Here is a 27,129-nt window from a genome sequence, read left to right as displayed (position 1 = left end):
GTATTATCTTCGCATTTTCGACTTGGGACCAATTCGACTTACGACCTGGATTTGGGTCCCTAACTCCACCATAAGCCGAAGAGCAGCTCTGTATATATATATATATATATATATATATATATATATATATATATATATATATATATATATATATATATATATATATGTTATATATATATATATATATATATATATATATATATACAGTATACCTCTGCTAACGCCAGCTTTCACTTATTGCTATGTTTTATTTCGCCAAAGCTAAACTTTCACAGAATCGCCTACTTTCAACAGCAGGCACGTGAGTGTCCGGCTCGAGAGCTATTTTTAGATTCGCACCACCCCCCACCCGCCACCCTGCCTGACTGCCTGTTTTAGCTCATAAAATTCATACAAATTACCCAGCCAGAATATAATTTACATTGCTGGAATTCTTATAATTTGGTGATCATTTTGAATATAAACAACATATATTTTGCATTAAACATACAATTTTTAGATAAAAATTGTTCTCTAGGTAATTATGTTATCTTTTGTCCAAAATATATGACATTTATATTCAAAATATTCCTGGTCTTACAAGGAATCCAGCAATGTCAATTATATTATCCTAACTTTAGTTTGAGGTATTATTTATTAAAATTTAGTGGTTATCCCACACATCTCCTTGGGACGGTTGGTGGGGGGTGGGGGGGAGGGAGGGACCGACCGACCGACCATCTGTTACCCTGTGAAGAATTATTTTTTTTTTTATTAACTGAAGATATTTGTTTTAGCTCATAAAATTCATACAAATTACCCGGTCAGAATATAATTTACATTGCTGGAATTCTTATAATTTGGTGATCATTTTGAATATAAACAACATATATTTTGCATTAAACATACAATTTTTAGATAAAAATTGTTCTCTAGGTAATTATGTTATCTTTTGTCCAAAATATATGACATTTATATTCAAAATATTCCTGGTCTTACAAGGAATCCAGCAATGTCAATTATATTATCCTAACTGTAATCTGAGGTATTATTTAATACTAAATGTTAAAAACTCTTGAATGGAGGATTGGTGGGGGGTGGGGGGAGGGTTGGGAGAGGGGGGGAAGGCAAGGTGGGGTACTTTGATTGACAGATAGTGTCGAAGAATACTTTTTTTTTTTTTATTAACTGAAGATATTTGTTTTAGCTCATAAAATTCATACAAATTATCCGGCCAGAATATAATTTACATTGCCGGAATTCTTACAATTTGCTGATCATTTTGAATATAAACATCATAGATTTTGCATTAGACAAACAAATTTTAGATGTAAAGTTTATTCTGAGTAAATATGTTATCTTTTGTGAAAAATATATGACATTTATATTCAAAATATTCCTGGTCTTACAAGGAATCCAGCAATGTCAATTATATTATCCTAACTTTAGTTTGAGGAATTATTTATTACTATACCTGGTTTTCCCCAAAAAATTTCTCAGAGGGAAGAGCCAGTGAGTGTAGTGTGAGAAGAGGGGGAGGGAGTTGAGTCCATTATTTGAATGGACATTAACTTGGCGACTGTATTTCTCTATTTCTCTTAAGTATTAATTGTGTGCATGTACCATCATAAAATTAAGATGTTATTTTTACTACAACATAGTTACTTGTCGTCAAAAAGTGGAGTTTGGGAGTCATTGGGTTCTATTGAATTAATCCCATATGTTCTGTTGGTTCACTTGACGGTTTTCATCCCAACACTGGACCTCTAGTCCACCTGACCGAGTAAGGGGCATTAATCAGAGGTTGATAATCCACATGAAAGAAGAAACACGCAAACCTCAGCTTTTCCTGTGGCTACTGCACATACCTAGACTGCCCACCTATATATATATATATATATATATATATATATATATATATATATATATATATATATATACATACATACATATACATACATACATATACAGGCATCCCCGCATTACGGAAGCCCAGGTTACAGAATTTTGCTCTTACGGAATTTGTAAATTATGACCAACAATTTCGTGTTACAGCCCGTAAATCCGCCCTTACGGAAATTGGGGTAAATTTTAACAAACACAAGGCCTCACACATGCCATTCAGACTGACAGACTTGACAAATTTTACCAACCATAAAGACAGTTGAAGCTTTAAACATCACTCACAATGGATCTTGAATATTCCAACTGTAATCATGCCTAAGTTGCCTCAACAATTGCAACCCCAGTTGCAATATCAAATTCTGTGTCACCACTAAAAAATAAAACATTAGTCCCTGGTGCACTCTTAAGATTAAGAGAAAACGGATGACTCAGGCGGCCTTGAAGTGAGAGAAAACGGACTCCTATGACGGGGCACTCAAATAAACATACACATAGCTGTATAATGCAATATTATGCAATATTAACCCCTAAATTGGTGTTTTAAGAAGGTACTGTATATCATAAATTATTTAATGTACTGTATTGTATGTGTTTATAAATGTTTATTTTCATTAATAAAAGTGCTTGAATTACTTTTTTGGGGCCGAAAACATTCCTTAGGAACGCATCTCCAGTTTTATAATGGAAGTCAATGGGAAAATAGGTTTCGCATTACGGAATTTCGCGATACGGTCAATTTTCGGGAACGAAACCCTTCCGTAACGCGGGGGATGCACATATATATATATATATATATATATATATATATATATATATATATATATATATATATATATATATATATATATATATATATATATATATATATATATATATATATATATATATATATATATATATATATATATATATATATATATATATTTATATATATATATATATATAAAATCACGGGAAAATGGGAAACATCTTAAGGGGTGAGTGCAGGTTGTACACTGCCTCTCTAGTCTGACATTCTGTGGTCGGAAACTCCCGTGGTTGAACAATTTTAGTTTGTCCAATAGGTAGATTGGCAGCTTCTTTTTTCTTTTTTTTAACTTATCTGCATTATTATTATTATTACAGGAGTATTAAGTTTTTGCTCCTCAGGCCCCAATGTGGGTCAGTGACCTATGCCCGGGTGGGCTAATCCCCCCCAAAAAAACAACAAAGCCGCGGGAAATTAAGGTTTGTTTACATCCGGCAGTTCGGCTGCTCTCTCTCTCTCTCTGCTTGTCTATACAGAGTACAACATTTAACTCTTCAATATATATGAGCAGTAAATAAGTGTTACTTTCATATTCTTATGTAGAGTAATGACGATATGTTTTCACATGTGCGCACTTACATACACGCAGTCTCACTTTTTTTTTTTTACCATTAATGGTTAGCTACTTATATTGTTCCATTTATTACATTAAATAACATTACTTCAAAAAAGCATATTAATTTTTTTACATTAATTTTACTACAGCTACAATCAGGGTCTTATTTTCTTCAGTTTTATATGTAGAACCAATCAGTCACTGGTTTTGTAAGCTTTAACAAAAACAATGCCGGCAGCCGTCTCGTCTCCTCGTGTTAATATTCCACGTATTATTAATGAAGTGTATTGTTCATTTTGCACACAAACATTAATTCAATAAAAACAAATTCAGAAACATTAATTAAAATATATATGAACAGTAAATAAGTGTTGCTTTCATATTCTTATGTAAAGTAATGATGATATGTTTTCACGTGTGCGCATGCGCACTTACATACGCGATCTCTATTTTTTCTTCACCATTATCGTTAGCTACTTCTATTGTTCCATTTATTAACATTAAATAACATTACTTAAAACAACCATATTAATTTTACTGCAGCTACAACCAAGGTCTTATTTTCTTCAGTTTTATATGTAGAACCAGTCAGTCACTGGTTTTGTAATCAACGAAAACAATGCTGTGTCATTTCCTCGTGTGTTTTAATATTCAACGTATTATTAATGAATTGTATTGCTCATTTTGCACACATAAACATTAATTCAATAAAAAAGACATTCAGTAATAAACAATAATGAATCTTTTGTACATAAGAGAAATGACGCTGTTTACATGATTGTGCATGTCGTCTGAACGTTGGTGGGCCGTTCAAACATGTCGAAATTCGAGTTTCCGCCGTCAAAATTTTAAATTGTTTTTTTTTTTTTGTGTGTTCAAATAAAAAACGTCGAATTAAAAACTCGAAATTTGAGAAGCTACTGTACGACATTTAACCCTTCAATATGTCTTCAAAGAGACCATGAAGTAGAGAAAGTGGTGCTAGTGCTTCCAAGCATAAGCACAAGTCACTATCTATCCAGGAAAAGGATGAATTTCCATGGTCCGGCACCGGGCAGGTCCCGAGGTTGCCGGACTAGAGAGGTACAACCTGTACCACAAAATTGGAGAAATAGTAAGCAAAAATCGCGTTACAGCAAGCAAGCGTTCGCGTTATACAAATATCGTTCCTCTATTCATAAATCGCGTTAGAGCCAATTCGCGTTGTCAAAACACGCATTATAGCAGAACTCACTGTATGTCTTTATTATTATTACTACAGCTCCTCCCCGACTTACGACGGGGTTAGGAACCCAAAGCCAGGTCGTAAATCGAAATGGTCGTAAGTCAAAAATGCTTTATAATACAGTACACAGAAAATCTAAATGGGTCTCTTTTTCTTCTCACCACCACAAAACTCTCACTTTTAAGCTTGCCAGCCATTTTAAAGTGAATTACAAACGAAAATGTTGTCAGTACACAACGCAATCACTGACGTTGGGACTCGAAAATACGTAATTTGACAAAATTTTGGTACGACTGAGGCGGTCGTATGTCCGGGTGGTCGTAAGTCAGGGAGTAGGTCATAAGTCGGGGAGGAGTTGTATTACATTTCATTTTTTTTTTTTTTTATTATTATTATTATTATTATTATTTTTATTATTATTATTATTACTATTATTATTATTATTATTATTATTATTATTATTATTAATATTATTATTATTATTATTATTATTATTATTATTATTATTATTATTATTATTAAATTTTTGTCCCCCAGGCCCCGATGTCAGTCAGTGACCTGTGCCCGGGTGGGCTAATCCCGGTATATAAAAAACAAAACAAAATTTTCTTTTTTTCTTTTTTATTCTGTTCCATGCACACACAATTGTTGATGCAGAATGTGCAAAACTAAGAAACAAAATAAATGAAATGATTATCATGAGGTTAAAAATAGAAAGAGATTAAACATTTCTTACATTTTGCGGGAGTAAACGTGCAGGTTGTGGGAGGGAGGTGCAGCATCTGGGATCTCATCCTGCCCCTACTGGGCTAATATGTGTGCTGTGTTATTGTTATTTTTCAACTTGTACTTTTGGGTAGATACATGTAATTTTCTTAATTTATTTTTTGTTTTGTTTTTGTTTTTTTTACTTTGTTACATGCATATACAATTGTTCATACAGAATGTGAAAAAAAAATGCTCATCATAAGATCAAAAACATGAACGGGAATAAACATTTCTTACGCATGCAATAGTTCGCCCACAGATTGTGGGAGGAGAGATTGGGGGAGTAGTGTGGAGATCTCAGTAACTCCGGTTTCCCACATGTAGTGAAACTATTGTCAACTGGCAATGCTGTATTTTTTATTTTATTTTATTTATTCCTCACATTTACTGGTTCTACAGTATACTTGTACACACAACCCTGGTCCCCAATAGCCTCGAAAGTTGCCAGCTGGGAACACACCCTTCCCCCTCCATTTACATAAGTTTTTATGGAGAAAATTGCCCCAATACAAGTATACCCCGATAACCGAAGCATACAGGGAGTGTGAAAAGTTATTGGTTAGTGAATGAATGGTTCTCGAAGCAATTAATCCCATAAGAATATAAAAGATTCAGAGGGTTAGGAACTGGACACACCCCAATAACTCCCATCTACCCTTTGTCATGCACACTATCAACCAAGAAAATAAAGCAGATATTTAAAGCAAGCATAATCTGTCTTAAATAAGGAATGTAAAGCATAAATTTAGTTATTTACCTGTGTTGAGGATGGTAGAAACAGTCTAGGGTGGCAAGTTCAAGTCGCTACCATTTTTTGCTGGTCCCCCACCTTTCCTTCGGGGGCTTAGTCTTCCCATTAGACATCAGTTGCTCGAAGTCTTTGCATAGTATACCTAAAATGAATTTCAAAGAGGCTGTGATTTCTTAAATGATTTACATAATTCCATCTAAGATACAAAGCCTGTATCTATACATATGTGTGAGATTGAGTGTTTTTAAAATTCTGCTTAAATAACTAAGTACCGCTAACCCCTCTCCCCAAGCACCCGCCAGATGTTATGCGGTGCAAAAAATTCAATCACTCGTCAATTAGAATCAAAAAGTGACATCGCCAGTCACAAGACCATGTGGTCAGACACTAATACATTGGTACTCGTGTCTCGCAGGACACGTTATGACTTGTGATGTGGAGACAATATTGATATGATTTAACAACAGTGGGAGTTAGCACCCACCAAAACGTGGGTAGTGTACAAGAAGTAAATCTAAATTATTACAAATAAGTAGGTGGTGACATATAGTGGTTAGTGATTCATCCTGTGGTAGGAGGTCCCTGACAGTGGGACAGTCAAGGCAATAGTGTTGAAGGGTGTTAGCATTAGGACAGTTACAGAATTTACAGGGAGAGACAACATTATGTCTGTGGACCATTAGTCCATGTCGATGATATTTGTGTGAATCAGGAAGAAAGTGTTGGGTGGATATACTCTCAGCCTGTTCACTATCCCTGTGAATTGTAGGGAGAAGAGCAGCTGAACTTACTCTCTTTCTGCAGGTCATGCTGGGCTTATATTTAATCCTTGAAGATCCTGATTGAACAGCCATAATTTTGAGAATCAATTGTTGATTAATTTCAATAGAAAGATTTGTAAATAAACATGTGTAATGCGATGTGTCTTTTGTTTTATCTTTAGTTACCGGTAACTAGTTTTTTAATAATTTACTGTGGATTTATTTTAATATTTGAGACAATAATTTTGTTGTTACTTTTTACTTTCATTACTTGAGTGCTTTAAGAATGAAATATTTGTTTTACTTCTACTTGAGTACATTGAACTTTGGATACTTTTACTACTACTGTACTTGATTAACATTTGCCATTGAAACAATACTTTTACTTAAGTAACAAAATCTGTAACTTCTTACAACTCTGTCCATCACCACTCTTATAATCCCTTATGCCTTATCACTTCAAATCAGGCTGCCCTTAAGAGGGGCAGCACAAGAGAAACTATCACTGGGGCATTTAGGCATGTTTGCATAACACACGGAGTTGGAAATAATGAAAAAACACGAGGTTGGAGACACATGGTAGGTGTAAAGAAGTGCAGAGAAGCAGGAATGAGTCTGAGGCAGCACACAGAACCCCCTCTCGTCGCAAAAATTTACACCAGCCCACCACCAGCCAAATTCAAAACAACTCTGCCGTTCCTTCCCCGATCGTCGGATCTCCGGGGTATCATCAAAACTTGTGGGGTATTTCTCCTTCATGTAATTAGCTGTTAATGGGATGTCAGTTTTCGGGGTATACCTGTACAGCATGCCCTTAAAATTTGCGGGGATTACCCGGTAGGTTCTCAAAATGGCTGCGAATTGCCAAATCCGCGAATAACATTTGCTGACCAGGGGGAGGTACATTTTTTCTCATGTGCAAAGAAATGTATATTCCCTTTATGTGTTTGCCCTTAGGACAATTAGTTCTTTTACCTGTATTGTATATACAGTACAGGTATGTTGTGTGTGTCTACACACACACATATACAGTATACAATACAGGTAAAAGAAATTAGTCTCTAGAACAAATGGCTCCCTGTCCTGGCCACAAAAATGCCAGCATCTTTAAAACTACCCTTAGACATTCTTGTGTACATCCAGAGTGTCATTCGCTAATTTTCAGGGCATGCTGTATCCTCAAATTTGTTATTCGCAATGACTTCTAGGAACGTATCCATTGCGATAACCGGGGTATTCCTGGTATTAAGACATGATGCAGTTGAAATTATCATTACACATAATTCAGTTACTAATTGATTTAATATATTCACTTTTACCAGGGTAATTAAAATTTTTGTCTGTTTTCTCCCCAGCCTCTGTATTTAGGAGGCATTTTACAGCACAGTATCTCAAAAAGTTTCTGCTAGGATGGGTCCAATGACTTCCGAAATGCTACATGCAACTCGTGATGTCCCGGGAGGTTGATATACATGGCTCTGTGGCATACTGATCTTACTACAATTGGTAACCGGACATCATATTAATTACGCCAAAAGAAATGCACATTACATTATTTGTGTTAAAATATATACCAAAGTAAATGCATTTCCCACTGTCTATCATCTGTTGTCTTATAATATTTCACAAAGAGTGTGGACAGATACGTACTTTTTTAGATACTGTACATAAATTCTTTGTCTGATCATACCTGTATCTTGTGTTGTAATTTATACAGTATGTCATTTACAGTATTATTATATGTAGCTATACACTGTACTGTACCGAAGTATTTGATCATCCTGAGTTAGTACAGTAATTTGTTTTTACTTGTTCTTATTTAGTTCTTTTATAAATTCTGGACCTTAGTTATTCATCACCCAGTATCAACTCAATATATGGCAGTGCAATTTTGTGATTTTGCTTTGGGTAGTAAAGAAGACTAGTTTTTGTTTGGTTAATCTTCTGAATAAATTAAACATGATATCAACCTTGCTGGGTGTGTTCAGAAGAGGTACAGTAGCTGGACTCTAGTGTGATGGTGACATTAATTTTACGATAATTTTCATCCATTCCTCATCTATTAGTCGAGAGTTCTCACTTGAAAAAGGTCTGGTCATTTATGAAGATTTGATTCTGAAACTGCATTTTATTGCCAACCTCAGAATAAGACAGCTCAGAACCTTCTTTCCTTCTATGGGTTAGTGAAGAAGTTTGCCTGGAATGGATGGGACTGAAGTGTGGAAGATATGTGTGGCTGACTCAGAGGACATGTGATGTGTGCACTTACTTCTACTGCTCAGCAAACCTCTTCCCTTATCTGTCTGGTAGGGAAAAGTCAGGGCTTCTTATCAGCCTTTTTAGGGGTATGTTGTTGCTTTTTGGGATCTTTAATAATTGTGTAACTGTACTAGGCTGTACAGTACTGTAGATTAGTCCTGGCCACTAAGGACAGGACCTTGGTGAGCATTTGTACTTAAGCCACCAAATGCTGTGCTTGGCTGTAAAATGTGACCTCTGGATCACTCCTTTGTTTTTATCTCTCATTTTAATAGAATTTTTTTAAACACATACTGGAATCTTTTGATGACAGATGTATCAACATGTACATTTTGATGTTCAAGAATTAGTTCGTATGTTTTAGCTATTTCATCTTTCTTAGGAATTAATTTAATTTTTAAACTCTACCTAAATCTCTCTCTCTCTCTTTACAGAAAGATCCTGAAGTATGAGGAAGTGATCTGAACAAGCGATAACCATTGAATCTCATACTTGTGACCGAATTCACACAACATTCAGCAGTTAAGCAGCAACCTTGACCATGGCAGCTATATGAATCCAGTGATAGTGTTAAGACCTTGATGGACACTGTTTATCCCCTTGTTACTTAACGTAAACAGAGTTTAAGGATGCTTCCTTATTAGAGCTTAAAGTGTGAAAGTGCAAATAGAAATGGTAGTGATGTCTGTCCGGTGTAAGAGAAAATGAACTCGATGCACAACAGTTTTGGTGGGTCTGGAGGGTACCCGGGGCCCTACCCTGGCTATGTGCCGCCCCCAGCTGCCCTCCCCTACTACAACGGCTACCCAGGTGACCTGACTCAAGTATCCAGCCCCTATTATGGCAAGCCAACTGCCGTCCCTCCAGGTTATTCCTCAGGCATGGGCAGCTACTCTGCTCCACCCATCAATAACTCTTCTATGTACTATCAGCAGTACGGGCTGGGCTACCAGTACGGCTACACAAAATATGGCCTGGGATCGGGGCTGGGCTCAAGCCTGGGCTCCAATCTTGGCTATTCTTCAGAGCTTGCGGGAGCCTCCGGCATCACCCCACCATCCCTGGGGGGTCTGCAGGCTCCTACCACTGACTTAGGGCTAACTGGCTCAATGTTTTCTAAAGGAAAATTTAGTGGAGGACAAGGAAGTCCTTCACCACTGGCTAGTGGATTGGGAGTTGGCCATGGAGGATCCTCATCTCTTCTTTCACCTGTTACTTCCACTCCCCCATCACCTGGGCCACACAGTATAACAGGTGGTCTAGCAGGCACTGGGGCCACACCAAGTCCCCCAGTAGACATAATTGAATCCAAGAAAGATTTAGATAAGATGCGGCGGTGCCAGGTGTGTGGGCAGGTGTTCCGTCTGATGAGTGAATGTTTAGCACACATGAAGTCTGTTCATGCTGTGCATGAACCACCTCTCAGTATGTACAGCCTGCAACATGGTGCAGGGAGTCACCTCACTCAATCTCTTTCGTCTGCTGCTTCCTCAGGAGTTCCATCAACCCTCACATCTAGTTTAGGTCCTCCCAACAACACCAGAACAGGTGGAGTTGGTGCTCCAGACAGCCCTCTTATGGCATTAGAACGTATGGGTTGGGGAGAAAAACAGGGTCTACTCCCTTCACTGCATGCACCCCCATCTCCCCTTACACCCGCCTACACCCCAGCCCCAGCTGTCACCCCCGGGCCACAGCACCCGTCCACCCAGCACCTGTCCACTCAACGCTTGTCTACGCAACACCCATCAAATACACACCACTCATCCCAGCATTCTTCTCAACATCCAGCCTCCCAAACCCCACCTGCCCCACATCCACTAATGGAGACAAATCATGGTGACCACCACAGCACCAGAACCCCCATAAGTAGCTTATCCATGACATACTCCATGAGAGCAGACCCACATGTATCTCAGGCCCAGAGTAGACATGTTTACACTGCCTGTTCTGTACCAGAAAGCCTTTCTGTCAGTGACTCAAGAACAGAGGCGACCCTGAGCTCAAATTACATCAAGCCTCGGAAAAGCAATTCTTACTCTGTATCAAGCATCATTGGAGAAACAAGTGAGAGAATAGGTGAAAGAGGAAGTAATCTGCCTCAAGAGCCTTCAAATAGCTATACAGTTCAGAGTCCAACAAGAAGACAGCAATCACCCGCTACAAGACCAGTAGCAACAGACGTCTACGAACAACATAACAATATTAACGAACAAACTCAAGATAGCCACTGCCCACAAAATGCCTCTCGGACAGTCAATGAGGAGTATGCAGCACACAGTAGAGAAATGCCTCAGAAAGACCAGTTAATGACAAGTGAACAACAGAAGCAGCAGCAACAAAAACAACAACAGCAGCAGCAACATCATCATCAACAACAGCATCAGCATCAACATCAACATCAGCAGCATCAACAACTACAACAAAAGCATCAACAACAACAGTGTGAAGGACAAAAAGGTATATTAACACCCCGTGGTACACCTGATAAACAACCTGATGAACAGAAAATTGTGGCTGCAGATGATAAAAAAGATATGCCTGAAGACTTATCACAACATGCCCAGTCCTCTCCGGCTCGTAGTCACAGTGTTCTCTCCACGCAACACATATCCAGGGACGATGCTTCACTGGAACGTGATGAAGTCCACAGTGACAAACAAGAAGGCAAAACTCAACTTGGGAGACATCAAGAAGAAACTGTGGAAGCCTCTCAGGTGAACTCCCCTTCTCAACAGAAGGAGGAAGAGCAGAACAATGCTGCTGTTTTCCAGCAGCAGCAGCCTAGTCCACAAGAGAATATGAATCACAAGTCTATAACACACCCGGATACCATAGGATCAAGTGATCAGAGCCAGCAGCAGGGGAAACAGTCATGGAGTCCAGCACAACCGCACAGTTATGGCCCACAACAACAGGCAAGCTACCAGCCGAGTGAACATCAGCAAAAACAACATCAACAACAGCAGCAGCAGCAGCAGCAGCAGCAGCAGCAGCAGCAACAACAGCAGCAGCAACAACAGCAACAACAACAACAACAACAACAACAACAACAACAACAACAACAACAACAACAACAACAACAGCAGCAGCAGCAGCAGCTGCCACCCCAACAACAGCAGCAGCCATCACAACCACAGCACCAGCAAGCATCACAACAGCATCAACAACAACCACAGCAGCAGCTTCAGCAATCCCCACAAATGCATCAACAATCTTCACAACAACACCAACAACCTCCACAAGCACACCAACAACCACAACAACAAAACCAGCAGCAACAGCATCAGCAGCCACCACAGCATCACCCCCCCACTTCGCAACAACGCCAGCCACAGCAACAGGGTTATCCTGGCTGGTCTGGTGGTGTGGGATCTGGATACTCTGGACCAGGTGCTCAGTACTCTTATGGATATTCTCAGGGCAGCAGTGTTCAAAACACCACTGGAAACTCACATTCCCAGCAGCCCCCTATGGCAGCACACAAGTCTTCAAATTATCACCCAATGCAGAATAATTATGCTGGACCCTATGGAGGGCCCCCAGGTACTGGATACCCCCCTGAACTAGCCAGCAGAGGAGCATCAGGTCAACAGGGTTATCCTCAGAGTCTGTGGTATGCTGCTGGGGGTGCTCGAATGGATTCCAAATCAAGCTGGAATCTTTGGACTAGCCAAGTTCATCAGTCTTCAGGCTTTCCTCAGTCTTATGGCCCATTTTCTTATCCATCTCCCAGTCAACAGCAAAAGCCACAGCTACCATCACAGTTGCAGCAGCCATCACAGCAGCACCACTCACAGACATCACAACAACATACACAAACATCTCAGAAACAGTCACAACCATCTCATACACCACCACAACAAATGCTGCAGACTCAACAAGGTCAATTACAAGCTCAGACGCCCCAGCCATCGCAGCTTCCAACACCGTCACAGACTCTTCCCCAGCAACAACAACCACCAGCCCAGCAACCACAAGCATCACCACAACAGTCACAACCACCACAACAGTCACAACCATCACAACAGTCACAGCCACCACCACCACCACAACAGTCACCACCACAACAGTCACAGCCACCACCACCACAACAGTCACAACCACCACTACAACAGTCACAACCACCACCACAACAGTCACAACCACCACTACAACAGTCACTACCACCACCGCAACAGTCACATCCACCACCACAACAGTCACAACCACCACCACAACAGTCAACAGTCAACCACCACCACAACAATCACAGTCACCACTGGAACAATCGCAACCATCACCACCACAACTGCAACCACCACAACAGTCACAACCACCACCACTGCAACAGTCACAACTGCCACCACAACAATCACAACCTACTCCACAACAGTCACCACCACCACCACCACCACCACCACCACCACAGCAATCACAACCACCACCACAGTCACAAACACCACCACCACAGCCACAAACACCACCACAACAGTCACAGACACCACCACAACAGTCACAGACACCACCGCCACAGTCAGAAACACCACCGCAACAGTCAGAAACACCACCACAACAGTCAGAAACACCACTGCAACAGTCACAACCATCCCCACAACAGTCACAGCTGCTTCCACAACCTCAGCAGTCAGAGTCATTGCAACCAGAACCCCAGACTCAACCTTCACCACAAGATAACCAAGAGGAAGAGGAACCCCAACAGGAGGAACCCCAGCAGGAGGAACCCCAGCAGGAGGAACCCCAGGAGGAACAGCTTACAGCTAACCACCACGGAGAGGAGGAAGCCGACAACCCCGCCCTCCATCGGAAGTCGGTGGAGAATCATAGTATATACCAACACCAGGAAGACCTCCCTCTCACCACAAATAACACTCTTCCTAAGAAACCTATTTATAAGATTGGCCCTAAAAGTAAAACTCTGGCAGCTAAACAGTATAGTCAGATAGATGACCTAGATAATTACAAATGCACAATCACAGTGCATGAAAATGGTTCTGTGAATGGATATGGTGTTTTACCCACTCATCCTCTTGCAGTCAAAACCAATTCCCAGTCTTGTGATTCTTCTGATAGCGAAGTCAACAGTGAAGATGGGTCTCCAACTTTTGTGCAGCTCAGACCAGCCAAACGACGTCGGAAAAGCCAGAGTCGGGAGGGTGTGTTTATTGGGCCTAAGCGTGTAAAACAGGCTCGGCTCGTACGTGAACGACAGGAACGTCGCCATCGCAGTCTTCAAGAGCAGCTGAGGCAGAATGAATTAGAGGAAGAAATTCAAGCAATAAGAGTAGAGAAGTCAAGTGAGGAAGATGGCCCACTTGGCAACATGTTAGTTCAGTCATCAATAATCTTGGCAGACACACAGATGGAGGAGCAGGATAATGTTGAGCAGTGTGTTGCATCAATCAAGGCCCATCAGCTAGCCATAAACTCATCAGACATCAATAATGACCTTGAAAATTTTGATAAATCATCTTTGAATGCATCTGGACAGGGAGTAGGAAAGAAGGCTAAAAAATCACACACTAGTAAAGTGTTCCATAATGAGAACTCTGTGATCATCAAGCACCTTCCCCCTACAGTGTCTAAACGGAAACTGAGAGCTAAAGACTTTAAGTGGAGTCATTACATCAAATCTATGAGATACTGGTGTAGTGATTGCGCTCATGGCTTCAAAAACCAAAAGGAAGTTTCTTCACATTCAGAGGACAGATGCAAGTGGAACTGTCTCTACATGCTGGAGTGTTACATTATTGTGAAAGATGTGCAGTCTCATCCTCATTACGGACCCAAGGTAATATTGACATGTCCATTTATTGATGATTTATTTTTATTTATTTATTTTTTTTTTTTTTAATTTTGCATTTACATTTTTGGTGAATGTTCTGTATGTATAATTATGGTTCATGCATTAATATGCTTGCTCATCTGCAAACATAGGTATTTTAGCTAGCCTAAGCTGTGCACCTTAAGGTCTTGTGAAAGGCTGAATATACAGTACAGTATTAAAAGAATCTGTATTCCATTATTAAATTTTATCTAAATCAACTAATTCTGTTGTGCCCATTTGGTATGCAGTGCATAAGTTTCCAACCGCTATCATTTATGGAAAGCACTGCACAGTAGCTAAAACAACTATCTGTGCATACTTTGTGGGAAACAATATGAGACCATGGTCGATAAATTTTGGTATATATGAGGGCTGTCACTAGTCACACGTAAAATTTTGGAGCATATCGACCCCCACCTGCACAGATAGTTGTTTTAGCTACTGTACATGTGCAGTAAATATATATATTTGTAGTGTTAACCTTTACGTTAGGTATTTACAGTAGAAGTCCAAAAATCCGGACTGCTTGGGGATTGGGTTGGTCCGGATTTTCGGATTTTCCGGATTCTCAGGCAGTACTTTTAAAATTCAAATTTAAGGAATAAAGAAGAGATGAACAGGTACATTTTGATAGTTTATTCATTAGCAAATATAGCATGCTTCATTTATCAAAACGAGCAGTTTTAATGAAAAAGCTGTGAATTCTAGAATTTTATTCTTTGCCATTTTTATATCATAAATTGTATACTTTCCAATGTCGTATGTTTCCATTAGAACAGTATTGCTCACACCACGTTCTAGTTTCTTAATTATTTCAAGTTTGTCACTCAATTTCAACGTGTTCTTCTTTCTCTTCGCACAACGAAGTTTATCTACTTTAGTAGCCATTATTATGGGCTTGTACAGTACTCTGTAAATGGAAAGAGTAGGACTCAAAATATTGTTATATTATAATGGTATTCTATTCATACTGTGCTTGATATAATGCATTCACGGAAATGTAATATTTTTGCTGAAATGACGTACGTATTACAGTGGAAAGTGGGAAAAAATCGTGACGAAAACAATGACTTTCGCTTTCTTTCGTTCAAAAAATGTTACCGTAATCGCTTTTCGTATGGTTTTCAGTTAAAAAACTTTTGTATTACAATAATATTCTATCCTAATTGACTTGAATAAATACTACGATACCATATTTCTGAATATTTTCATTAAAATCCATCAAAATCATTTTCCTTTTCATCGTCTGCAGCACCAAACAGCTTCTCCCAGTCCTCTCCTCGAACAGGGCTAGAGGGTACGTGTTTTTCGAATCGTTTTCAGTTAAAAATTATTACATCACACGTATATTTTACCTAAACTGCGCCTGAATGAATATATTCTCTGAAATAAATAGTAGTTTTGCTGAAACGTGATGTATTTCAATGTAAAATAGGATAAAATACATGACGAAAACAAAAGACTTTACCTAAGCTTCCGATGTTCTTGAGATGTTACTCGTTTTTTTAATAGTTTTCGGTTAAAATTCTGTTATATTACAATGATATTCTATTCATACTGTGCTTGATATAATACATTCACGGAAATGTAATATTTTTGCTGAAATTACGTACGTATTACAGTGGAAAGTGGGATCAAATCGTGACGAAAACAATGACTTTCGCTTTCTTTCGTTCAAAAGATGTTACCGTAATCGCTTTTCGAATGGTTTAGTTAAGAAACTGTATTACAATAATATTCCCTCCTAATTGACTTGAATAAATATTTGAATGGAAATATACAATATTTTTGTTGAAACTACCCGCGTTTCAGTGTAAAGTGTCGTAATAATAAATGGTAAACAATTTGCCTTCGGCACTCGTGTTTCAGGCACGGCGAGCCTCGGTTTATAGGACGTAGTGTTTTTACTGAAGGTTTTGTTGTTCCATTACCCTCGAAAACGTGGGTCGAACTATAAACGAGGAATATCATGAATTAAAGATTTCTTGGTCAAAAAATCAGGGTCGACCTATAAACGAGGGGGGGTTATAGACGAGTATATACGGTATGTTGTCACAGTTTGATTGCTCGTTTAAAGTGGCGACCACGAGGTCGCTTGTTGTCGCTGTGCAGCTGTGGCGCTCACGCATGCTCACATACACACAAAAGCCCGCTAAAAAAAAAAAAAAAAATAGTTTTCAAAAAGTCCGGATTCTCGGGTGGTCCGGATTTCTGGCATCCGGATTTTTGGACTTTTACTGTATACAGTATATGATATAAGGGTGTGGCAGCTTAGTGGATATAACATACACCTTGTCCTAAGGGTCATTGCTTCAATTTTGGGGGCCTCCCAGTCCTCTTGGCTGCAAATGGGTACCTTATTTTACAAGTTGTTGAAGTGAGGCAGTCAAGGGCAGTGCTGGCCATGCTGCCACCCGTGTACTGAAGGCTTAGTACAGTATTGTATACCATGGCAAGACAGGGTCACTACTCCTTGGGGTAATCAAAGATTATTTGCCTACCTTATTGGGAGACACATTATTTTTGTTGTGATTCTATCTCTTCTTTCTGCTCTGTTTCCAATAATTGCCAGTATAGATATCCCCCTATTTATGATGGGGTTACTTTCCTGAAAAATCCATTGCAAGTCGAAATAACGTAAATTGGGATCATTGTAACATGGGGGTTCAATGGAATACATTCCCAGACAGTCCAACACCCACATGTATCACTGAAAATAAAATTACTACACTAATAATATACACAAAAAACAATTAAACAACACCCACTACATCATTATGAACAAGCCTGGTCGTTCTCACATATCCCTTTCGGGGTTAAGGGGACTCTTGCAGATGGAGTGGAAACGTTACTCTGACTCCCACACAGCTTCACAATGCCAAGCTTCACCTCCAGACAGACAGTTTTCCTGGGTGCTTTGGCATTCCTAGACATTATCAAAGTTACACTGCTCACTTCACAGTCACAAAAACAGAGCAAAAGCACTTGTCACAGAAACTGAACAGTGAGAGTAAAAACAATGATAGCAACCAACACTGCTCACATCATGTTCACAACAACAGAGACAAAGCACTCTCCAGTCACAAAAAGTATTGCAAAAATCACTTCACAGTCACCAAAACAGAGTACAGTATACACAGTGAAAGTTAGTGATGTCTTCTCGATGTAAAGTTAAAAAAAAAAAAATTAATAGCAACACCGATACTGACTGATAATCGTTGAGTTACTCGATCACGAGCATATGCTATCACCATGGAACAAAGTTTGGGACTCTAGTGCATTGGGTTGCCACTTAGTGACGTGCAGGTAGACCACAGCTGACAAGTGCGCTGAGTTATATTCCACTTTGGACGAATGATGATCAATGTTCATGCGAATTTTTTTTTCATAAATCGGGGGGTGTTAATACATCACCATCTTTGTATTATATATACTCTGAGCAACACTATTTTTAGCCCACAACACATAATGGTACAGTATATTGTGGTGATCACAGCCACACTTGTTATGTACGTGCATTATTATCGTATATCATGAAGTCTACATACAGTAATTGGTATTGTTAAGATTTGACAAGCAATGACAGGTATAGTCAAAGGTCAGTGATGTAAAGTACAAGTATTAGGGCATGTTTGAGTACATGTGTAAAATACTGTTTATTGATTTTCCACATATTGTTCTTATCATTGATTGAATATTATTGTAATTTATCACATTTCCCAATCAATAACAAGTAATATATGTACTGTATTTGTAATGGAGACACATATACAGTACTCTTAATACTTTCTCAATCTTTCAAGTGACACTTTGTACTAGTCCATGCATGCGGTAATAAGTTTTGAGTTACACATTCATGTGAACAGTACAGTATAGTCTGCATTTACGTGGTCAATTGAACCCGTGGAGGCCCGCGTAAAACAAGAAACACGTATATGAAATAACAGAACATATGGGATTAATTGAAATAGAGACTGGGCCGACCCCCAAACTTCACTTTTTGCCGACACAATACGTACGTTGTAGTAAAAATAGTATCTTAGCTTTATGATGGTATGCACACACACATAATATAGAAGATAAATATCAATAAGAGAATAATATACTGTACCAGGTAAAAGAAAAATCAAGGTTTAACACTTATGTTAGGTTAGGTTAGAAAAAATCAAGGTTAGGTTAGGTTTAACACTTACGTTAGTAGAAGAGATGGGTCGGCATACGTTGATGGGGGCTGGTTCCAAGGCAGATGGCAGATTACTGGCCCTCAGGTGAATCACCATCACTATCTACCATAGTTGTCAGGGCCTCCCTGACAAATCCCTCAAAGTCAACATCACTGTCTCTATCACTGGCTTGGGCTGGCTGTGGTGGGTTGCGGGCGAAGAAGTCCGTGATGTTACGCTGACGGCTAGTGTTGATGTGTTCGTGATACTTCTTGATGTATGGCTCCATAGTTTGCAACAGCTGGTTATTGAAGACTTAATAGCGGTGATCGTCAGGGTCGTTGGAAAGGACGAGCTTGAGTTTCTCGGCAAACTCGATGGCATCCTTAACATTACCATGTGTTAACTTATGTTCTTCTCGGGCTGCCGTACCACCTGCATCTTCACTGACGTCATCGTCTTCCAACATCTCGTCGGCAGTCACCTCAGGATCCCTGATCACCTCCATAATGTCTTCATTGGTGGTCTCGGAGAAGCCTGCAGCTGTAACACTCTGTGCAGCTTCTCTTGCAAGGCCCACTGCCACTGCAACAGACTGAACCTCACCAGTCACTGGTTGACTCTGCCTCCCACCTGGGATACCTTGCAACACATGCCGCCACGCTTGACGAATCGTTGTCACAGACAGCTGCCCCCATGCCTCCACCAAGAAATCAACAGTTTTCTTGACGTTGAATTTCTTCCAAAACTGTTTGACGCGAACTTCTTGCTCCGCCAACTCTTCTTCCTCGTCCTCGTCGCCCTCGCTATCGGTGTCACCCAGGTTACGCAACTCATCCTTGGTGTTGGTACAGTCGTTCAGGAGCTTAAACTTCTTTGCAGAGAATGCAGCCTTAACGTTGCATATCAACTCCTGGTCCATGGGCTGGATTAATGACATAGTGTTAGGAGGAAGGAAGACCACTTTTACGTTGGGGTGACGATCCAACAGTAGGGGCGAGTGTCCTGGTGCGTTGTCAAGGAACAACAAAATCTTGAATGGAACATTCTGTTGCTCGCAGAATTTCTTGACGTCGGGAACGAAACAGCCATCAAACCAGGAGAGGGACAGAGCAGTGAACATCCACGCCTTACGTGCGGTTAGCCAGGGGACATTTAGCTTGGTCATGTCCATGTTCTTGTAAGCGTGCGGCTTGCGGGCTGTGTGGATCACCGATAACTTGAGCTTACAGGTACCGGAGGCATTGGTGGTAAACAAGAAGGTGATGAACTCCTGCAATTTCCGGCCCCAACACTTGCTGGCAGACTTGACAGCGAAGGTCTTGGTAGGTATCTTTTTCCAAAACAGACCGGATTCATCCATGATGAACACCTGGTCATCGGTGTACTGTCCTTCCTCCATAACTTCTCGTAAGAATGGAGGAAAATCACTCGCCGCAACACGGTCAGCACTCGCTCCTTCACCACCAATGTTAATGTTGGTGATCTTGTTCCTCTTCTTAAACCCTTGCAGCCACCCAGAGGAAGCAGTGAAGGGTTTGTGCTCTGCAATTCCCATCTTATGTGCTACTGCTATGTACAGTTCACGTGCGTAGTCTTGAACTGACCGCTTGTCCACCGCCATGTTCCATCTTGCCTGACGAATCAAGTAGCTCACCAGCAAATTCTCAGTCTTCAGCTGCACCTTAATCTGGCAGTACTTCACCATTGAAGCACCTGCAGACTTTGTGATGCTTGGCGGCATCCTTCTTGATCGTCCGGATCGTAGATTCGTTCACGCCATGCTGGCGCGCCAAATCAACTTGCCTCGTTCCTTTTTCTAATTCTTGTACGATCTTGTACTAAACTTCGTAACTTAGGGCACGTCGTATCTTCTTTAGCTTGGAGCGGCTGGGTCCAGGTAATGCAAGGTTTTTCTGTGGTGGTGGGGGTTCAGCGGATGCAATTCTTACAAGATTAGTGGGCACAATAGAGCACAGTATACACAGGGTGACTGGGAACAGGGCGACTGACGTGGGTAGCGGCTTCTTCTCTGTGGTGGCAAGTCACGTCACATTACATTGAACCTATCACAGCTAGCGGGGGAGGTGAGGTAAGGATGCGTGGCCCAACCACAGGCCGATACGTCATATGACGTCACCGATAATGCAACAGCGACATACTGTGCAACCTTACTCGCGCCGCTTGTGGTCAGGCATGGGCCGCTTGAATACAAAATGGCGTGGCGCGTCTGGACCCTCCAGCAACTCTCCGCGTAAATGACCAAATTTACCGCTTAATTAAAGCATTTCAATTCTGGCAAGGCACCGCGTAAATGACCAAACGCGTTAACCAAAACCGCGAAAATCCAGACCTCTCTAGTCCGGCATTCTGTGGTCCGGAACGATTTTAGTTTGTCCAATAGGTGGATAGGCAGCTTTTTTTTTTTTTTTTTTTTACTTATCTGAATTATTATTATTATTACAGGAGTATTAAATTTTTGCCCCTCAGGCCCCAATGTGGGTCAGTGACCTATTCCCGGGTGGGCTAATCCCCTTAAAAAAAAAAAAGCCGCGGGAAATTAAGGTTTGTTTACATCCGGCAGTTCGGCTGCTCTCTCTCTCTGCTTGTCTATACAGAGTACAACATTTAACCCTTCAATATATATGAGCAGTAAATAAGTGTTGCTTTCATATTCTTATGTAGAGTAATGACAATATATTTTCACATGTGCGCGCACTTACATACGAGCAGTCTCACTTTTTTTTTACCATTAATGGTTAGCTACTTATATTGTTCCATTTATTAACATTAAATAACATTACAGGTACTTCAAGCAACCATATTAATTTTTTTACATTAATTTTACTACAGCTAAACTCAGGGTCTTATTTTCTTCAGTTTTATATGTAGAACCAATCAGTCACTGGTTTCATAAGCTTTAACATAAACAATGCTGGCAGCCGTCTCGTCTCCTCTAATATTCCACGTATTATTAATAAATTGTATTGTTAATTTTGCACACACGTACATTAATTCAATAAAAACAAATTCAGAAACATTAATTAAAATATATATGAACAGTAAATAAGTGTTGCTTTCATACTCTTATGTAAAGTAATGACGATATGTTTTCACGTGTGCGCATGCGCACTTACATATGCGATCTCTCTTTTTTCTTTACCATTATCGTTAGCTACTTCTATTGTTCCATTTATTAACATTAAATAACATTACTTAAAACAACCATATTAATTTTACTACAGCTACAACCAAGGTCTTATTTTCTTCAGTTTTATATGTAGAACCAGTCAGTCACTGGTTTTGTAATCAACGAAAACAATGCTGTGTCATTTCCTCGTGTGTTTTAATATTCTACGTATTATTAATGAATTGTATTGCTCATTTTGCACATATAAACATTAATTCAATAAAAAAGACATTCAGTAATAAACAATAATGAATCTTTTGTACATAAGAGAAATGACGCTGTTTACACGATTATGCACGTCGTCTGCACGTTGGCGGGCCGTTCAAACCCGTCGAAATTCAAGTTTCCGCCGTCAAAATTTTTATTTATTTATTTTTTGTGTGTTCCAATAAAATACGTTAAGAATTAAAAACTCGCGAAATTTGAGAAGCTACTATACGACATTTAACCCTTCAATATGTCTTCAAAGAGACCATGATGCAGAGAAAGTGGTGCTAGTGCTTCCATAAGCACAAGTCACTATCTATCCAGGAAAGGGTGAATTTCCATGGTCCCGCACCGGTCAGGTCCCGAGGTTGCCGGACTAGAGGTACAACCTGTGTATTTATATATATATATATATATATATATATATATATATATATATATATATATATATATATATATATATATATATATATATATATATATATATATATATATATATATATATATATATATATATATATATATATATATATATATATATATATATATATATATATATATATATATATATATATATATATATATATATATATATATATATATATATATATATATATATATATATATATATATATATATATATATGCTGATAACCACGTAGGAAACAAGAAAACACGAAGTTCCCAAGTGCTTTCGTGTTATTCACATCTTCAGGGGTGAGTACAGACTAAGGAGTAATTATTGACAAAGCTAATGTATACAGTAAAGGACCCTCAGATCAAGTCCCTTGGGACAGCAGGTGTCCACCATATTCAGTTCATAAGGCAGTGACCTAACCCTTTCACATTGTTACAAATCTTCTTAATCACAAAATTATCCAGTTTGTACATGCCATTACTCAAATTCATGTTGACAGAGCCGGTATGTTTAATGAGACTAGATTCTCTAATGTTCCTACTGACAATTGAATTACAAGGTAAAATTGAGGAGGCATTATCCCAGTCAGTGCAATGCTTATTATCTCATATGAATGAACAAAGCATTGGATTCTTGGTCTGACCTAACACTATATTTATCCACCTTTCCTGCCTGACCTAAGTACAGTAAGATTTTGTATTTTGCGAGTAATATAAACTGGAAAATTTGCGCCAAATTCAAATTCGCCAAATGCAAATACATAAACTAATGGGAAAAATAACAATATAGACTGGCCACTCTACATCTACCTCTGATTTTCCCATTTACAACCTTCAAATGATACAAATTATGCCTTTATTGACCTGATTGTGCTTTCCGGAAGCTAGTTTTTAGGCCTTCCTCAAGTAACTTAATCACATGCTACTTATCCTGCATCAAGTACTTGGCAAACTTAACTCCCTTATGATAGTCCCATTTCTCCTTTTCCTTATTTGACAGCTTAGGTGGGTCTGTCCCACCCCCACCAGCACCAGTAGGACCCCTAATAGGGGTAGAGGCCATTATCTTGACTCGATAGGTGGTAGCACCACCCAAAAAAGCACACCATAGCAGCCCGTGCGGTCGCTAGGATGGCGCCGGCTACAATGAGATAGTTGCGTTCTTGTAAACCTCTTTTGCATTCACCACCGCTTCTTGGAAACATTCTTCTTACCTTAGCTTTCCATATTCATCGCTAACTTAACAAAATTGGAGAAAACAGCAAAATTCCCGGAGTAATCGACAGAAACCGCTCGATTCAACTGATCACGTGATGTAAACAGAGAGCGCTGGTATAAACCGTTATTAATCCTCACTGCGAAACATTCTTTTTACTTTTTCTTTTCATACAGTATTTATGGGTAAAGGCTAAATTTGCAAAAAAAAAAGACGAAATTTACAGAGTACCTCTCAAAAAACACTTCACAAACAAAAGACACGAATCAATTAAACATGTGTTGTCGAACGTGAACTGTAAATATTGCATAACTCCGCGCCACGCTTAAAACATTGAGGATGGAATCGCACTATAGCCAACATACGTATACAAAAGTTCGCGTTTTACAAACAGCGTTCCCCTATTCATCAATCGCGTTACAACCAATTCGCGTAGACAAAACACGCTTTGTAGCAGAAATAAATGTAACTGGTATGAAGGCTGTGACGTCATTCAAGACGGTGGCCAGCATTCAGCTGGCTGGATCTCGCGTTCAGCTGGCTGGATCTCGCATTCAGCTGGCTGGATCTCCCAAAACTCACGATTTTTTACGCCAAATATAAGACTTGGTTACATTAGGTAGTGCTCGTGAAATTCAAAAACGCGAAATGAAATCGCACGAAATATGAGATCTTGCTGTAGAACATATTGCATTCCTTGAAAGGAACCTTGTAAATGCAGTCACCTGCATTACTGAAGTCTTAATAAACATTTGTTTTACAGTGCATAAATTACTAAATGTTAACACTCAATTTAAAAAAAAAAATTACGTCTCTGTTGAGAGGTGAAGATAATCTCATTAACATTTTCTTCACTGTTCCCTTTACTGCCATACATGTACGGCCTTATCAAGACTCACAAGCCAAATAACCCAACAAGTTCCATTATTAGCTCAGTTGGGTCAATCACTTATAAGTTGTCAAAATGGCTAGTTTCTTTACTAAAGCCCCTAGTTGGTAACATATCAAACTCTAATATTAAGAATAATATGGATTTAGTTGATAAACTCAATAACTTTCACATTAATTATTATTTTAAACTGGTCAGTTTTGATGTAACATCACTCTTTGCAAAGGTCCCAGTTGATGATTTGCTTGAGCTACTCACAGATTCCCCGGAAAATATTTCCTCAAGCGTCTCAAAAAAATTTTCATTGAACTTATCAAACTGTATATTAAGGATTTTAAATTTGAATTCAATGGAGAAAATTATGCTCAAAATTTTGGTATGATGATGGGTAATCCGTTTTCACCAGTGTTGAGCAACTTATATATATGGAATTTTTTGAGAAGAAACTACTAAGTAACATTTTACCACCTTCAGCAGTTTGGTTTAGATTTGTAGATGATGTAATATGTCTTTGGTCATGTAATGAGGACTTAAAAGCCTTTCTACCACTACTCAACAACTTAGCCCCCTCGATCAAATTCACTGTGGAATTAGAGAATGACTGTAAACTACCATTCCTAGACCTTCTGATCCACAGAGTAGGTAACACCTTCAAGTTCAGTATTTATAGGAAACTTACTAATGTGTGTTCATATATTCATTATTATTCTGCCCACCATAAAAATCTTTTTATAGAACTGATCCTAAACTGCTTCCTGATAATAAGAATCTCTTATTACCTTTTAAAAAAAAAAATTAAAATTCCTCTACAATTGAAAACCTGGAACGTAAATGTAATGTTACTAATTCATGCATACAAGGTTCCTTGCAAGGAATGTAATATGTTCTACTTAGGCCAGGCGGGAAAAGATGGATGAATATAGTGTTAGGTCTGGCCAGGAATCCAATGCTTTGTTCATTCATATGAGAGATAATAAGCATTGCATTGATTGGGATAATGCCTCCTCAGTATTACCTTGTAATTCAATTGTCAGTAGGAACATTATAGAATCTAATCTCATTAAACTTACCGAATCTGTCAACATGAATTTGAGTAATGGCATGTACAAATTGGAAAATTTTGTGAATAAGAATATTTGTAACAAGGTGAAAGGGTTAGGTCACTGCCTTATGAACTGAATATGGTGGACACCTGCTGTCCCAAGGGACTTGATCTGAGGGTCCTTTACTGTATACATTAGCTTTGTCAATAATTACCCCTTAGTCTGTACTCACCCCTGAAGATGTGAATAACACGAAAGCACTTGGGAACTTCGTGTTTTCTTGTTTCCTACGTGGTTATCTGCTTATACATGGGTCACGTGCAGTTACAGTAATTTATTTCCTGATGTCTAATTCCTTTGTGTGGGGAATCTGTATCAGAGCCAGCACCTGTTATCACCTACCATAAATCTGTAACCTTACATATACAGCCTCTTGGTGGTTTCTTGAAAATGTTGACAACTTGACATCAACTGACCAGAGGCAGGTGCTAATGTAGAGGTAAATTGCCAGCACCTGACATAGATCACAAATGCGGTTAAGTATTATACCACTAGCTAGGAATGTGATGCCATGTGAGTCTTGTGAAAAGGGGGGTTCAACCATGGAGGTATAATAGGGTGGAGGAGGCATCCGCTCAGAAAAGTGAGGTCACTCTGAGCTGCTAGCGGCCAATTGTGGTTGGCAAAAAGGCAAGGTCGCGGCCATGTCCTGCCAGATAACAGGTGCACATGTTTCTCTTTGTGTATATAACATATAAAATTGCCAGTATCGTGTGCTACTTATGGATGTACTGCTAGGTTCGACAAGGAAATCTAGTTCAACAGTGTTTAACTAAACTTCATTCAGTGTGTGTTACTGTTATATCCCCAACTTTTGACGGAGCAGCATCAAGTTTGTCTATGATTAAGCACTTTGGTTGCAGTCTCGAGCATGACAGTCTAAAATCATCTTTTCCACACCCAGTGACACAGCAGCCAATTTATGTATTTCTCGATCCTTGTCACATGTTAAGCTTGTGAGAAATTCTTTCAGAGATAAGAAAGCCTTCATTGATGGTCATGGTAAGTTTGTGAAATGGGATTACATTGAACAGTTGCACAACCTCCAAGAATATGAAAGACTTCATTTAGGCGATAAACTGAGAATTGTACACATTGTATCGATA

General features: G+C 39.2%; 1 protein-coding gene across 1 annotated transcript in view; it reads left to right on the top strand.

Annotated features, from left to right (window-relative positions):
* LOC121869884 (protein split ends-like) overlaps positions 1-27,129 on the top strand; it is a 73,548-nt gene that overhangs the window by 10,883 nt on the left and 35,536 nt on the right. The window contains exons 2-3 of the mRNA XM_042371449.1: positions 9,447-13,046; positions 13,490-14,803. Coding sequence (XP_042227383.1) covers positions 9,717-13,046; positions 13,490-14,803 — 4,644 coding nt within the window. The 5' untranslated portion in view covers positions 9,447-9,716. The remainder of the gene's footprint in view (positions 1-9,446; positions 13,047-13,489; positions 14,804-27,129) is intronic.

Source organism: Homarus americanus, unplaced genomic scaffold, assembly GCF_018991925.1.
Source record: "Homarus americanus isolate GMGI-L3 unplaced genomic scaffold, GMGI_Hamer_2.0 scaffold14467, whole genome shotgun sequence".
Classification (NCBI taxonomy): domain Eukaryota; kingdom Metazoa; phylum Arthropoda; class Malacostraca; order Decapoda; family Nephropidae; genus Homarus; species Homarus americanus.
Note: the sequence above shows the minus strand (reverse complement) of the source record. Positions and strands in the feature narration are given on the sequence as shown.